Source organism: Danio rerio, chromosome 5 (assembly GCF_052040795.2).
Source record: "Danio rerio strain M-AB ecotype USA chromosome 5, GRCz13ab, whole genome shotgun sequence".
NCBI classification, from domain to species: Eukaryota; Metazoa; Chordata; class Actinopteri; order Cypriniformes; family Danionidae; genus Danio; species Danio rerio.
In genome coordinates, this window is record NC_141025.1 from 36,510,619 (window position 1) to 36,526,465 (window position 15,847).

Sequence of the window (15,847 nt, forward strand, 5' to 3'; positions counted from 1 at the left end):
ATATCAATCTAAACTGGTCTTAAATTGATATTCATTTTATTTTAGACACCAGGTTAAAAGGACTGCACTGCCCTGACCGTATTAAAGATGCAGCGTTCATGTGCTTTGCATGTTTTGTAAATGAAAAGCTTATATGTGAAAGAAACTCATGGGAAATTAACCCTTTAACTGCTTGTTCTACCAAATGGTTGATATTTCGACTGATTAGTGTAATGGTTTTCACTACACAGCAGTCTGTTGGTTTACACACAATATTATCCTGTTGCACTACACTTCATTTTGGTTTTATTGTAAAAAGAATAAAATCAGAAAATGTATTGAATGAGAATCAGAAATATTTTATGGCGTACATCAAAAAATAAAGATGATTTAGAACTCAAAAATGTTTTATTTTGATTATTTTTTTAAAATAAATATTATCTTCAGATTTTCGTAGTATATTCATTCTAGTACTTTTACCATAAACTGACATATCAACCATTTGGCAGAGGCTGATATTTTAGAAATTATGGGATGTGTTGGAAAAAAAAGCACTGAGTGTGTTAACTAGCGACATTAGGAGTTGAGAAATGCAATCCAAATTAATTTTTTCTTGGTGGGACAGTTAAAGGGTTAATCCCCGCATCTGCTGAACTGAGAGTCTTGACTCCAACAACAATAAAGAGCTGGTTATATGAAAGACATTTAAATTTGGCATCTGTTTCTGCTGACTTTGGAGCTAAATGACAAAGAGATTATTATTATTGTGTTCCCATGACCACCGGGTCTCCATTATGTACAGTATAAACGCCTGCAAAACATACACATGTGCTGTTAATTAAAATGCCATATGTTTTATGGTATGTACAGTCATTACAGTAAATCCTTTATTATTTACACTTAAGCACTGTGTCTCATGACTGTTTATTTTAAAATCACTTTCCCATTGTTAATAAAAATGTATTGATCATTCCTATTTATATTAAAAGGTAAAGTACATATAGTGTTTGGGATTTCCATGTACACCAATAATAACATTAATTATAAAACCTGAACGATCCCACTTTGCATGCATCCTTCAAATGACAAAACCAACAAGGCTGTAATCTGTATGCCTGGCCAGTAGGTGGTGATGTCACTGTGCATAATAATTCTAAGCACATGCGCACATATAGTCCTGTAGTCCACTATTGTTTTGGTTTTCTAGTGTTCTATCGAAAAATCACCCCCTATACCCTCTTTCATTCCCTATATTAATTAACTGATAAAGTCCACTTAAACGAGTGAATGAGCACTGTGCATCGGAAGTGAAGCCATTTTGTTTGTGCTTTGCTGGACGACAAATCCTTCTAATGCACAGGTGTCAAGTTAAGTTCCTGCAGGGCTACAGCTCTGTGGATGTCATCCTGTGGTCAGATGTAGAAATTCATTCATTGCATTATGGGTATTCTCTGTTGAGTGTACATCCACTGTACATATGTTATTGCGGTGCATCATGGCATTGATTGAGTGTACATCAGAATGTCCACTATCATTTCAGACACTATGGCTGCCCCTACAAATAGTGCACATATATATATATATCTTCTTTTTCTTTGGCCTTTGTCCCATAAGATTGCGGGGTCGGCTCATATGTGTGTGTCTATATATATACACACTTATGAACCGACCCCGTAATCTGAGGACAATGTCTAAAGACATGTGGTACAGGTGAATTGGGTGGGCTAAATTGTCCGTAGTGTATGAGTGTGTGTGTGAATGTGTGTGTGGATGTTTCTCAGAGATGGGTTGCGGCTGGAAGGGCATCCGCTGCCTAAAAACTTGCTGGATAAGTTGGCGGTTCATTCCGCTGTGGCGACCATTAATAAAGGGACTAAGCTGACAAGAAAATTAATGAATGAATGATATATATATATATGCCTGGCACACAGGCCACAGGCATCCGGGCTGAGGGGTAAGTCTCCGGCAGGCGACAATCTATTCCGGAACTGGCCGGAGTGTATGTTGCTATATGGATAAGTGCTGTTTTCAATCTGATTATTGAAATAGCGGTGGTGGGATGGTGGGAGGAGAGCAGCGTTTTTCCACAGTTGTAAAACACTCAAAATGAAACTGAGAAAACTGTTTTCATCAAGAAGACAAGAGAGGGCAATTTACATAGCCTACATCTGGAGGAGATCATCCTTCTCAGTCTCCTGCCGCTGGTGCTGTTGGTGGTCAGTCTGAGCAGCGCGGACATGTAGACATAACAGCAGGCAGAATGATTGTCTTCGTCTTGCTGATATTCGGTGGCGATGCTTTACTTCAGTGGATTTGGGATTTGGTGTGTGAGGAGGGTCGTGCGCTTCTCATGTCTCCTCACTGGAGTGTGTTTGCGGCTTTCAGCGCTCACCTCATCTTCTCGGTGCCCTTCTTACTTCTGGATGTGTTCAGTCCACACGTGGGATGGATTCATAAGTACAGGATTCGCCGCCAACTCATTGGCTTGAATGAGTGGTTTCGATGTGCTTCTCGAATCTTATGGAAATACGTGGTTGGCGTTTTGCCGTTGACTGCGTTGCTTCTGTCGTTACGGCGGACGCATCTCCCGGAGAAAGCACCGTCTATGCTTCAATCCTTCAGAGAATGCATCTCCTGTATGCTTGTGTTTGATACGCTCTTCTTCATGTTTCATTACACCATCCACAAGTAAGCATCGCACATATTCCCCATGCCAGTATGCTGAACTGATTCTTTAAGAAACGTTAAGTGACAGTCATAAATCTTCTGATCATAAGACTTGTTTTGGTACCTACATACTTTAAAAAAGTTTCTTTATTGGCATAGGTTGTTCCATGAAGTATCTTTATGGATCATTTTAATTTGACAACATGTTGTTTAAATTATTAAAATATTCTAAACAAAAATTAGCTATTTGAAGTATTTTGAGAAACATTTTACTGTAAAGTTATTTGAGGAACCAACAAAAACGTTTTTCTATATGCATCGTTGCAAAACAATTAGAACAGCGACGTTCTGAGGAATACCTGAGCAATTACGTACTAACACATTAACACATTAATGAGCATTGGTCAAGTAAAATTAGCATTGGAAAGAACATGGTTTACATAAGCATTTAATATTAATTATTATTATTATTATGATAATGATGATGATGATGATGATTAGTGATAGTAGTAAAACGTTAAAGCAATGCATTTCTAAAGAAAAAAAAACTTCCGTACTGCTACAACTACTACTATTATTACAGGTAACATTGTTTACCGTGGCACGTTGTATTGTTTTTGGAACTAGGAATAGCCTAAGTATCTGCTCGGTGTAATTTCTTTTTTAAATATTGGTCGACTGAACTTGCACTTTCTATCTCAGGACCTTAACAGACTTTTAACTCTTTTATTCATTAATTTTTACATATTTTAGGCTTATCTAATAACTATATCCCTTGTGCAACATGTTCTTCCCACTGGTGTGTAAGGTTTATGAATTTAAAATACGTGGTTTGGGCGCAGTTAATCCACTAAATGCTTTTACAATTATATTTTAATGCGTTCTTAGCTGAGTGGACTTAATTGGAACAACAGGGGTCAGCAGTGCTCTTCTAAAAAAGCCCTGCGGTCGTATTAAGATTATATACAATTACAGAGGGAGCTTTATTAATTGATTATTAAAAAAAAAAAAAAAAAAAAAAAAGTATATTAGAAAAATGACAGCAATAAAAATTCATGTTTGTGTGTGGCATAGTAAAACATAAACACAAATAATAAGACAATTAAGTGCCTCTCTCTCACACACACACACACACACACACACACACACTGCCTCCCTTTCTGTTTTTATCTGTGCATATATAGTCATGTGAAATATTTTTAAATAAAATTGTAAATTAATAAGAAGGAAATGCACATTTTGTGAAAAAAGTCATGATATTTAATGGTACTTTTCTTTCTCTCTTTTCAATTTCAATCTTATCTTGATAGCTCTGGGATGATGGGATCTGATTAAAACACATTACACTCCAGGAGGTTTTTAAACCCCTTGTTCCCTATTTCCCTTTTTAATGGTTTTAATGTGAATCAAATTAGACTCGAGTATCATTGGTGGGTGTAGTTTCTTACGGCAATAGGACGATTAGCAGAGGATTAAGAAGGATCACATTTACCAGACAAAACAGAGACCTGGATAAACCAGACAAAATTATGACACAATAATCAAAAACAAAACCGATTTTCAACATCTTTCAAAATATCTTATGTTTACACACAATTACTTGGGGGACATGAACTACTTTAGGGGACTTTGACTAAACTTTTCACTTCAGTATTTATATTATAGAGCATTTAGATAACATTCAATTTTAGTGTGCCCTTTATTGGACAAAATATTTAGTCCATTTTCCCATGAGAACTCTGTGAGATGTATTTTAGTCTGTCAACAAATAACCATCTCAGAGTGAGCATATAACATATAAAACAAGATGTTAACTATCTCACTATCTACAGTAAAGTCGCTTTGACTTTACATTATAGGACACTATATGACATAATTTCGCAATTTGTCTTCACACAAAAACATTTTCAGGTGTTCATTTATTCATTTATTTGCATCAAATCTCTTGCTCACACACATATGCACTGGAAAAGCTTTCATTCATCCAACTAAAAAGATTTAGGGAAATGGTTTGCATCTCAATTTGATCACTTGAGCCAATGAAAAATAAATAATTTGACTTTAACATTATTTTCTCCTTAAGAACAATTTTTTTTATAACCTGGTACAAAGCATATTTGTCTTGTTGAATAAAGTCAATTAGTTTAAATTCTCTTTTTGTTCTAAACAAGAAGATATAGCTTTAATCAAAACAAAGATTCCCATTAAATGTTCATTAATTCAATTTGAAAAATAGGGTAATGATTTAGCATATAAAGTTGATCACTTGAGCTGATGAAAAATAAATCATTTGCCTTAAACAATATTGTTTAAGTTCATAAAAGTACAAAGCATATTGAGCTTCTGTTTAATATGCGTGCACTGGACTGTGAATAACCTTACAATTTCACATTGGACAAAACAAATATTTCTTAGTTGAGCTCTTAATCAAACACTTATTGAACTTTAAATGTATTACTCAAAAAATAAAACCAATATTATTAAACTGAAATGAAACATACATTTTAACTGAATGAAGGTCTGCTTTTATTATATTATATTATATTATATTATATTATATTATATTATATTATATTATATAATATTTTATTATATTATATAATATTATATTATATTATATTATATTATATTAATTATATTAATTATATTTTATTATATTATATTATATTAATTATATTATATTATATTATATTATATTATACACTTAAACATAATATATTATATGCTGTCAAAGGTTTAAGCCCTCCTGTAAAATTTTTAATATTATTTAAATATAATATATTCAACTGTACTTCAAGGTACAGTTGAAGTCAGTTATTAGCCCCCCTGAATTATTAGACCCACTTTTTATTTTTTACCCCAATCTGTTTAATGGAGAGATTTTTTCAACAAATTTCTGAACATAATAATTTTAATAATTCATTTCTAATAAGTGAATTATTTTATCTTTGCCAAGATGATAGTACTGAATATTTGACTTGATCTTTTTCAAGACACTTCTATACAGCTTAAAGTGACATTTAAAGGCTTAACTAGGTTAATTAGATTAACTAGGCAGGTTTGGGTAATTAGGCAAGTTATTGTATAGCGATAGTTTGTTCTGTAGACTGTCGAAAAAAATATAGCTTAAAGGGGCTAATAATTTTGTCCCTAAATGGTGTTTAAAAAAATCAATAACTGATTTTATTCTAGCTTCTTCAAAAGAAAAAATATTATCAGACATTCTGTGAAAATTTCCTCGCTCTGTTAAACGTCATTTGGGAAATATTTAAAAAAGAAAAAAAAATTCAAAAGGGGGCGAATAGTTCTGACTTCAACTGTATGTTTTACAGACTGTTATTTGTTTTTAAAGCTATTTTAAGGGCAGTACTTTAGAAATATACACATGGCAAAGACAAAAATGTTATTCAGATATAATTTTACATAACACATGTTTTCATTAAGTACTTTTTTTCAAAGAAATACCATGTTTTACATGTCTAACATGTTTTCAGTTTATGATATAAAATCAGAGTTACTACACTGAGTATTGATTTCAGTGAAAACATCAAAAAAATATGCCACCATCAGTAGTTTACAAAGTAAAACAAAAATGATTTTACTCAAGCATCATATTTAAATTCATAAACCAAGTGAAACTGAACTTTTGTGTGTCTTTTCCCCACAGAATTCCCTGGCTTTACCACAACATCCACAGCTCTCACCATATGAACAGGGAAACGTTTGCTCTGGCAGCTCAGGACTCCAGTATTGGTGAACTTCTGTCTTTACAATCTCTTGCATTTCTCAGTGCGATGCTGGTGCGCTGCCACCCCCTCAGCGAAATCCTCTTCCATCTCCTGAACACCTGGATGGCAGTGGAGGATCACTGCGGATACGACTTCCCCTGGGCACTGCATCGGCTGCTGCCATGTTTCAGTGGAGCGCCGCACCATTCAGCCCACCATCAGCACTTTAGAGGGAACTTCGCCCCTTATTTCAGACACTGGGATTACATCTTTGGTACATCATTGCCTACAGCAGTTGAAAAAAGAAACCTGTGAAAAGATGAATCCAGGCTACATGAGTCCTTTTGAGACTGAGATTGTGAAGAATGTCTTCTTTTTACTGTTATGACAGTTTTTTAAAAGATTAGGCAATTTTTTTTGCATATTGCACTGGAGTTTTTTTGAATACTCATGTGTTTTTAGCTGTTTAGCAAGTACATAGCATACTTTGAGCGCTTGTTTTTCAAACGCTTTTACTTAATCCATATATTTTTGTCAATTCATATATTTTTTCTTCAAATTTGGATTCGCATTGACTTTTCAGCAGTGAGTCGTAAGAGGGTGTTAGGGGTCCGTGGAAATATATAAGGAAAAAGCATTTAACAATCATAAAAATAAATACATATTTTTATTTATTTATCAATAGAAAGAACAATGGAAGGAAATGTTTTAAGGTTAAAATAATAATAAAAAATCTTATTTTGAATAAAACAAATGAACTGAAATTTCTTTAAAGTAACATAAAAACTTGATTAATGTGAATAAGAAAATCTGATCAAATTTAAATAAGAAAATAAATAAGTACTGTTGTGAGTGAAAACAGTTTTAAAATGTAAAAGCTATAGAAAATACATTTCAGCCCCATTTAAAACATTCATTTTGACACTATGAATGGAATCTTTATACAAGAAGTGTTTAGATTTTAGGGATAACACAAGTGTGATACTGTTTGGGAATTTAAAAGATTCTAAAGGTTTTAGCCCCTGATGTAAATCACAAAAAATGTGATAAGAACAGTAAACCTTTAACAGTATTAACACCTCTGGCCCACTTACAAATATTTTATAAATATTCGAATTTCAAATATTTAAAATGCTTTCAATTTTTAAAGCAATATATAATTTTAAACTGTAAAGTTGTGCCCTGTGCAGCTGCTTTTAACCGTAAAATCAGTAGGTCAAATTGACCCAAGAATCTTAAAAAATGCCCTAAAACTGAATTTGCTACATTCCATTTTGCAGGACATCGATGTCAAATTTTATATTCATTATCAAATGATTTATAGACGTCTCAAATTATTATAGTCATTAATGTAAAGTGACAACTCCAAAATCAAATGGACTAAACTGACACAGAACATAAGAGTAAAATAAATTTGCCAAAGCTGGTGAATTGTACTTTTACATTTTGTTTTTAAAAGGTAATTATGGAAAGTAAAACAATGTTCTGCTTACTTGAGTGCATTATAGTGTATTTCCAATGGAAACTTTTTACATCTTTGTTGAACAGTAAAATAAAAACAGAAATTTTGACATTTTACAATATTATGTTAAGAAAATTCAAATATACTGTACCAAATCACTGCAAACATCTGAGTTAGGTAAGTTTATGTTATTTTCTTTGCTTCCTAAAGCTGCATTTTAATACCTGCTCAAAGAACATGGTCAGTCATATTATTGTGAAATATGAGCTTTTTGTCCTGAAAATATTTTTTGTAATGGAAAACTCAAAATAAAGTGTCACATGATTCTTCACAAACCTATATAGTGTAGTTTTTTGCTGCTCAAGAAACATTTCTTGTATTATTAAAATGATCAATGGTTAATACATTTTAGATATCTATTGAAGATTTCTTGCTGAATAGAAGCTTTAAATGAGTTTTTTGATCAAATTCTTTGTAACATTATTAATGTTAATGTAAAACCTCTTTTAACCTTTATAGGGTGCACATTGAAATGATCATTAGAAAAAACCCTCTGGATTATTACAAGACATGTACACTTTTAGGACTTTTATGATAAAAAAAAAAAATGTCAATGAAATTATCATACCATTCCCTATAAAGGGTTAAAAAATCCTCTTGTATAATCCAGATATTTACTTCTTTTTTTTTTTTTTTTTTTTTTTTTTTAGAAAAATGAATTCCACTTTTACCAAAAATATATGCTTAAACACATGTCATTACACATTTGCATAATTATAATTATCCATTTATGTAAACTATATATAATTAATGTTTGCATTTATATAATAATTACACATAAAATGTCCTGTGGTCCCATAATGACGATCAAAGCAACACAGCTCTGCCAGTGTGGCCAGCTTGAAGTCCAATCCAATTCTATTTCTGCACTAACATGGGAAGCATGCCAATATCACAGGCACAGCTTAATCAGTTTGTCAGGCCCTCATCAAGCGAACATGCGTTTAATTGCTTTAATGGTCTGAATTGGCTCTAGAACTCAAGTTTGAGAGCAAAGCAGGCCATGGTGCTGAAACTGGAGACAGATCAATGCTAGTTTGCACTTGAAAGCTTTGGCAGACTTGACCATGTTAGTCATTTCTGTCCAGCAATGCCACTGATGCCATGTCAGTAGTGCTTTAAGACAACAGTTTCAAAAAGATTCATTCCCACAAATTAAGCCCGATGTTGTCCTTAGTCTTGCTCCACCTTGCCTCCATCTGTCTACAGGAGCAGATCAGGATGCACAGTTTTATTTACTGCCGCCTTGCCAAAATGCCTTCACCTTAAACTGGCATTTTTAATTAAGCGTAAAGCCTACATGGAAACATTTATCACCTTTTCATTTTCAATATTGTTTCCTACACAGCACTTTGATAAATGATGTAGGAAAATAATTGGAAATAGAAAATGATTAATTTTTTTGTGCCTGAACAGGAACCACAAGCCAATAGCATACGTTTACACTAATGAAAAGAAATCACTTTAACAGAAACTTCTAGTACAGGGGTGGGCAAACTCGGTCCTGGAGGGCCGGTGTCCTGCACAGTTTAGCTTCAACTCTAATCAAACACACCGATTAGTTTGTTCAGGTGTTTGACTAGTGTTGGAACAAAACTCTGCAGGGACACCGGCCCTCGAGGATCAAGTTTGCCCATCCCTGTTCTAGTAGCTTCATTTCAGAATTTTTTGAATTATTTTTTTTAAAGTATTTTACTTTAAAAAAAGCACCACTTTATTTGCGAACAAGCAGAATTGGTCAGCGCCAATATCCTAGTAGTAAGTACGTCGACACATAGCACTGAGGTGCTTACGATGACCCAAGTTCGATTCCCAGCTTGTGGTCCTTTGCCGATCCTTGATAGCACATGACAGAAGTCATGTGATGCAGACCTCTTGGCCAGGTTACCTTTGTAAATGAGATCTTGATCTCAATGTTTTTTTTTTTACCTGGTTAAGTAAAGAAACATATAATAACATGCAGCAGTTCGTTGTCCATAATATACGCCTGTCCAAACTTTAACCCCACTGCAACCATGGGCCTCTTGATTCACAATGTTGACATCAACAAACTGCTCACCCATGACACCATACACGCTGTCAGCCATTTGCCCTGTACAGTGAAAACTGGGATTCATTTATGAAGAGAACAACTCTCCAAAGTTCCAGATGCAATTGAATGTGAATATTTCTGATGAGTGTCCCTGAGATGGTTCCTGTGCAAAAATGCTTTGGTTATGCAAACCGATTGTTGCAGCAGCTGTCCTGGTGGCTGGTTTCAGACTCGGAGGGAAGATGCTGGATGTGGAGATGTGGACATCCTGGGCTGGTGTTGTTACACATGGTCTGCGGTTGTGATGCTGCTTGGATGGACTGCCAAAGTCTCTGAAACGCCTATGGTAAAGTGTGCATCTGATTGAAACCTTGCAATCTTTTGAGGGCACAGGAGAGAAATTGTAAATGTTAGTGAAGAGACAGAATATATACTCTGTTTGAGTTAATTTTTACTACACAGACCAACACAGAACTTGATGTGCTCTTTTAGTGGTCACAAAATAAGCGTTTTTTTTTCTCTAAAATGAGTACCTAAAAGAGTATATTTTGCACACAGCCCACGTCATAGTGTGTTTTCTTTTATCAATGTCCGTCTAGCCAGTAAAGTTTAACTCGAAATGACGTGTTGATCAAAGTGACATGGCCATAAAACACCAAGCTCCAATTTCAAAGTTGACGTCCCAAGTTTTTCCTAGCTCTGTTCTTATCCTTCACCATCTCTTTTTTTTCTGCAGTCCAAATTATATCCATATATGCCAAACATATTTTAATGATGATGTTTTCATTTTATACCAGTTCACTCAAAAAAAAGAAAAAAAAAGAAAAGAAAAAAAGCTGTGTTTTTTAAAATTCAAATTTGGGTAAATTATTAACAAACCCAAACACTGGCCTAAAGCTGGATAAAACTTAATTTGGAAATTTAACCCAGTTGTTGGACTTGTCCGTAAATTTTGTCCAAATTTAAGCTAAACAATCCAGCATTTTAAAAAAGTGTTGTAAACTGTCAGTTATTAAACAATAATATACATGAGTTCTGGAAGTTAACCCTCTGTTTGTTTTCTCCATCGAGAACAAAATATTTTGATCAATGACTGACTTTTAAAGACAGACCTGTTATGAGCTCCTACAGGTTGTTATATGACTGATATAGGTTTTACTCAACCTAGCTGCAATTTGATTAATTTTTTTAAATAACCATTTACAGTATTTTGTGCAGAAGAAGCTGCAGGATGGTATACATATAATGCTTGATAGAATTGTAGTTCTTCATCAAAACAACACTGGTGGCCAGGTCAAATGATTGGAGACCACCTATTAGACTGAGGACTGTGCCACTTATTTAATTCCTCCCAGTTTGTCATCATTTCCTCACCCTTTTGCGAACCTGTATGGCTTTTTTCCTCCTCAGATCATTTACATAATGTGAAAGCATCCCAGGATTGTATTTATTATTATTAAATGACATCATAAAAGAGCAAATGAGGTTTGGGGATGAGGTGTTCATATCAGATATATTTAGGATGCTGTATTTCCAATTACCGTGACACAGCTGCTTTATTTCAAGCAAGTCCCATTTCGCTGACTTACGGCATGTCTCCTGGGACAGTTCCCCCAATATAACAGGAGCTATCACTTCCTGGAATATTTTCCATATTGACTGCCAAAAATGCTGACTGTTTTGCCCTTTTCTTTTAAAGTTTTGCTCTTCCCTGACTGCACGGTTGGCTCCGCAGGCTGCAATAATCTTGATCTCCCTCCAGGACCTTCTCTGCCAGAATCAATCATTCATTTATTCTGTGACCTTCACTGAACAGACGATATAGCAGTGGAGGAGCCCAAGGCTTGCCTCAGATTCAAACAAATGTAATTGCTTTATTGATAATTCAAGTATTTTCTATGCTCTGCATGTCTATTATTCGCCTTTTCAGTGACTCTCCTGCAGCTGACACTGGTGCTCCAGTAGCTGTGACAAGAAACAAAACACTGATTCATGGGATGAAACAAATGAGGCACTGGGTCTCAGCACTTTTCACAAGAACAGGAGTAGGGATTCACAACAAAAAAAAAAAAAAAAATGCATGAATTTGTTCTTGATCTTGTAGTAATCTATTGGTCTCAGCAGACTAATCTATAACAAGATTATTAATTTATTAATTTTCTTTTTAGCTTAGTCTTTTTATTAATCAGGGGCCGCCACAGCGCAATGACCGCTAACTTTTCCAGCATATGTTTTACACAGCGGATGCCCTTCAGCCACAACCCAACACTGGGAAACACTCATACACTCTTTAATTCACACACATACACTACGGCCAATTTAGTTTGTTCAATTCACCTATAGCACATGTCTTTCGACTGGGAGCACCCGGAGAAAACCCACGAGAACATGGGAAGAACATGCAAACTCCACAGAAATGCCAAGTGACCAAGTTGGGGCTCGAACCAGTAACCTACTTGCTGTGAGGCGATCGTGCTACCCACTGCACCACCATGACGCAGTTTTACATGATTATCTAATTTGAGATTCATTTTTAAAAATAGTTTTATCAGAGAAATCACTACCAATTCTTACATTTTTCAGTTTACGGCACTTTCTCTGCAAACAGTGACTGGTCTGTCAGCTGTAATTTAATTAGTTAACAAAGAGTGCACACAAGTTGCCATTACACTTTGAATCTCTTAGTAATGATACAAGATTATAAAAAAGAAAATAAATAAAGAAATGAATAAAAAATAAAATCCATTACATGCTGGTTAAATTTGAGTTGTCTGAGAGCGACAACTTTTACTATTTGACCACTGTAGAATCTAATCATTGCAGATAAAGATGAAAAAAATTAACATGACATTGAGATGGCCATGATATTATACGCATACGTAGACTTCATGGCAAAACTATCAACATCTCAAAGGCACAGCATGACTGTATGTTTAATAATATGCACAAAATATTAAAATGTCTTTGGTGTTTCCTGTTTTTAAACCAGAAATCAAGGATGTAAGTACGGCATCATGACGACACAGGACATGGTCTGTCACTACTAAAATAGGTTGTTCTGTGGTTTTGAATAGTCTTCAAAACATTTGGGATCAATTTATTACAAAAGCCACCAAAATATTACACTGTTCTAGTGGTTTTTGAAAATTTTGTTTAAAAATAAATTACCCAAATTGTCCTGCAGAAGTCATGTCGTGGGCTACAATAATTATTAGAAAATTATGAGATAGCCTAAGTGATACAGGTATACGCAAAAGCTTTTAACTTTTAGGGATCTGGTTTTTGACCATTGCTGAATAGTGTGACAACCAGGACTGTACAATTTGAAGCTTTATGCCATGTCATGCAAATATAAGCATCCTGCATTTAAATTTGTGTTTTTATTTTTTCTTCCTCAAAATTACCATATGTTACTGGATTCTAAATGTCATTAACGCAGCTGTCGTGTTCTAGCTATACAAAATAATCAGTAATCATATTCCTAATGATTTTTGTCTGCTGATCTTGATTGCGTGGTCACGGAGCAAAAGAAGCAGAGGAATTAAAGAGAGCAGCCACCAATCAGAACTTATCTTAAAACTTTTTCTTTAAAAACGTAAAGCTATTTAACGATAAAAAAGTATTCCACAGTGTTTCATTGTATTTTGTCATATACGTTTTCTTCCAGGAAGAGTTAATATATAAGCCCGCGAAAGTTCGGTTGGAAATTTAAATTGTGAAGTTGGTACTTCCGGTTCACGGATTAGAAGGCACAGCCGAGCGTGTACATTTGAATTAAGTTTGTTTTGTTTTTACAAGCTTCTTAGAATAGTATCTGAAAGTTATTTTTGCGTACGTACTTTTAATGAGATATGATGAGTATATTATGAGTAACGTTAGCCTAATAAAGCAGCAAGTTTCATTTAGAAGCTATAGGCTATTTGTTCAGGAAATCACGTTAGGAGGAGGTTCTGTTTGAAGTATATTTTGGAGCAAACAAACAAAACTGGCAAACTGTCTAAAACGTAAGTTACTCAATATTTATTTTGTACAAACACAATATAACCTTTTGTTGAAAATGTCACTGTGGCAATTGGTTTTAATTTATGGCCGTCTCAACGTAGTGGTAAAGTTGTTTCTTGGACATTAATTTTACATTCATTCTTTAAAATTAGGCCTAACGTTATATGAAAAAAGTAGCATTTTCGGCAGAGTCTCGTTTAGCATAATTTTATGGCCTAACTTAACTGTCATAAACAGTTGTACAGTAGCCTAATCAAAGATGAATAACGCACAATGAGTACTGCACAGTTAGGTTATCCCTCAAAAGTGTAAAACGGACAAATGTGTTAAAATTAATAGGTTATTTTTATGTAGTAATTTTTATGCTGGTAAATAAGCGTGTATATATTCAACATCTATATCGCAATGTGTGTGTTGGTAGCTGATCATCACAACAGTTAAAAATGCATGAGATTTGCAAAGTAGAACATTACAGAGTGAATGTTTACCATTTGCATGGGTCTTACAGGCATTTCGGGAGAGTTTAAAGCAGGGGTGCTCAACTGCTCCTGGAGATCTACCTTCCTGAATTCAGCTCCAGCCCTAATCAAACACATCTGAAACAACTGATTAGCACTTGATAATTACAGGCAGGTGTGTTATCGTTTGCAACTGAAGTCTGCAGGAAGGTAGATCTCCAGCAACAGGGTTGATCACTCCTGGTTTAAAGCATTCAGGCACAAAAAAAGTATGTTTGTAACTTTAGTGAAAAATGATTTTACTAAATTATTACAATAAGTCTATGCAGTGTTATTTTACATTTCTTTTTTCCATTTCTGACAGCACAGTGCCTCAATGGGTAGCGATCTCGCCTCACAGCAAGAAGGTTGCTTGTTCGAGCTGGGTCAGTTGGCATTTCTGTGTGGAGTTTGCATGTTCTCCTCGTGTTGCTGTGGGTTTTCTCCAGGTGTTCCGATTACCCCCACAGTACAAAAATATACGCTATACTGCAAGTGAATTGGGTAAGCTAAATTGTCTGTTGTCAATGTGTGTGAATGAAAGTGTATGGGTGTTTCCCGGTGATGGGTTGCAGCTGGAAGGGCATACGCTGTGTAATACATATGCTACATAAATTGGCGGTTCATTCCGCTGTGGCGACCCCAGATAAATAAAGGGATTAAGCCTTAAGTAAATGAATGTATTCCATTTCTAAATATTGTTTCACTCTTTGAAAAACCATAAAGCACTATTTATTTTACTCTTTTGTTGCTCTGATAGAATAATATTTGCTTGCAATTTGTTTATTATTTTGCATACATGATTCGTACAAAAATCACCCCAATCGATACTAATTAATGATTTCTTTCTAAAAAGAGCTATTCAAGCCATCTGGTAAAATTAGGGTTTAAGGCTTGCTTATTATGGACTTGTGCAAAAAGGTTTAATGAGACCAATTAGCTGTTTCCCCTATTGGGTGATTTGTTTACTGTTACTAGTTGTTACTAAAAATACAGTCAGCCACTCCTACAAGAGCTTCATGGATATGCACGTGACTCAAATTTTGCATTATTTGTATTTTTTGCAAACTTTGAAAAGATTAGCTTCACATTAAGATGGAGGCCTGGCTTATATCGATATAAATGATTCGTTACTAACAAAATACTTTCTTGGTGCTTTAATAATACTTTGTGACAATCTTGTGCCACGCACACACGCACTACAATTTAGCTAACACAATTCACCTATACAACATGTTTTTGGACTGTGGGGGAAACTGGAGCACCTGGAGGAAACCATGCAAACACAGGAGGAACATGCAAACGCCAAACAGAAATGCCAACTAACCCTGCCGGAGCTCGAACCAGCGACCTTCTTGCTATAAGGCGATTGTGCTACCCACTGCGCCACCATGCAGCCCCCATTTCAGAAATACCAGAA

General features: G+C 34.8%; 2 protein-coding genes and 1 long non-coding RNA gene across 7 annotated transcripts in view; 2 read left to right on the forward strand and 1 right to left on the reverse strand.

Moving 5' to 3' along the window:
• Positions 1-853: 853 nt before the first annotated feature.
• Positions 854-8,175, forward strand: ch25hl3 (cholesterol 25-hydroxylase like 3). Its single transcript, XM_087253707.1, has 2 exons — positions 854-2,667; positions 6,314-8,175. The coding sequence occupies exons 1-2, from the start codon at positions 2,240-2,242 to the stop codon at positions 6,687-6,689; spliced, it is 804 nt and encodes a 267-aa protein (XP_087109833.1). The 5' UTR covers positions 854-2,239; the 3' UTR covers positions 6,690-8,175.
• si:dkey-204l11.1 overlaps positions 6,062-15,847 on the reverse strand; it is a 32,035-nt gene continuing 22,249 nt past the window's right edge. The window contains exon 8 of the transcript XR_015489834.1: positions 6,062-6,660. The gene's annotated coding sequence lies outside the window, so the exon portion shown is untranslated. The remainder of the gene's footprint in view (positions 6,661-15,847) is intronic.
• Positions 13,639-15,847, forward strand: part of LOC147844050 (uncharacterized) — a 35,933-nt gene continuing 33,724 nt past the window's right edge. For 2 of the 5 annotated variants that reach the window (XR_015491412.1, XR_015491414.1), the window contains exons 1-2: positions 13,639-13,932; positions 14,753-14,931. This is a non-coding gene — a long non-coding RNA (uncharacterized LOC147844050). Of the gene's footprint in view, positions 13,933-14,438; positions 14,658-14,752; positions 14,932-15,847 lie in introns of all 5 variants that reach the window. The other 3 variants (XR_015491413.1, XR_015491415.1, XR_015491416.1) reach the window with 2 other exon arrangements.

Bases quoted from the DNA above. Each gene is read 5' to 3' on its own strand.
- ch25hl3 (XM_087253707.1), top strand. From the start codon at position 2,240: ATGATTGTCTTCGTCTTGCTGATATTCGGTGGCGATGCTTTACTTCAG. The intron at 2,668-6,313 runs GTAAGCATCGCA...TTTTCCCCACAG, and splicing joins TTTCATTACACCATCCACAA to AATTCCCTGGCTTTACCACA.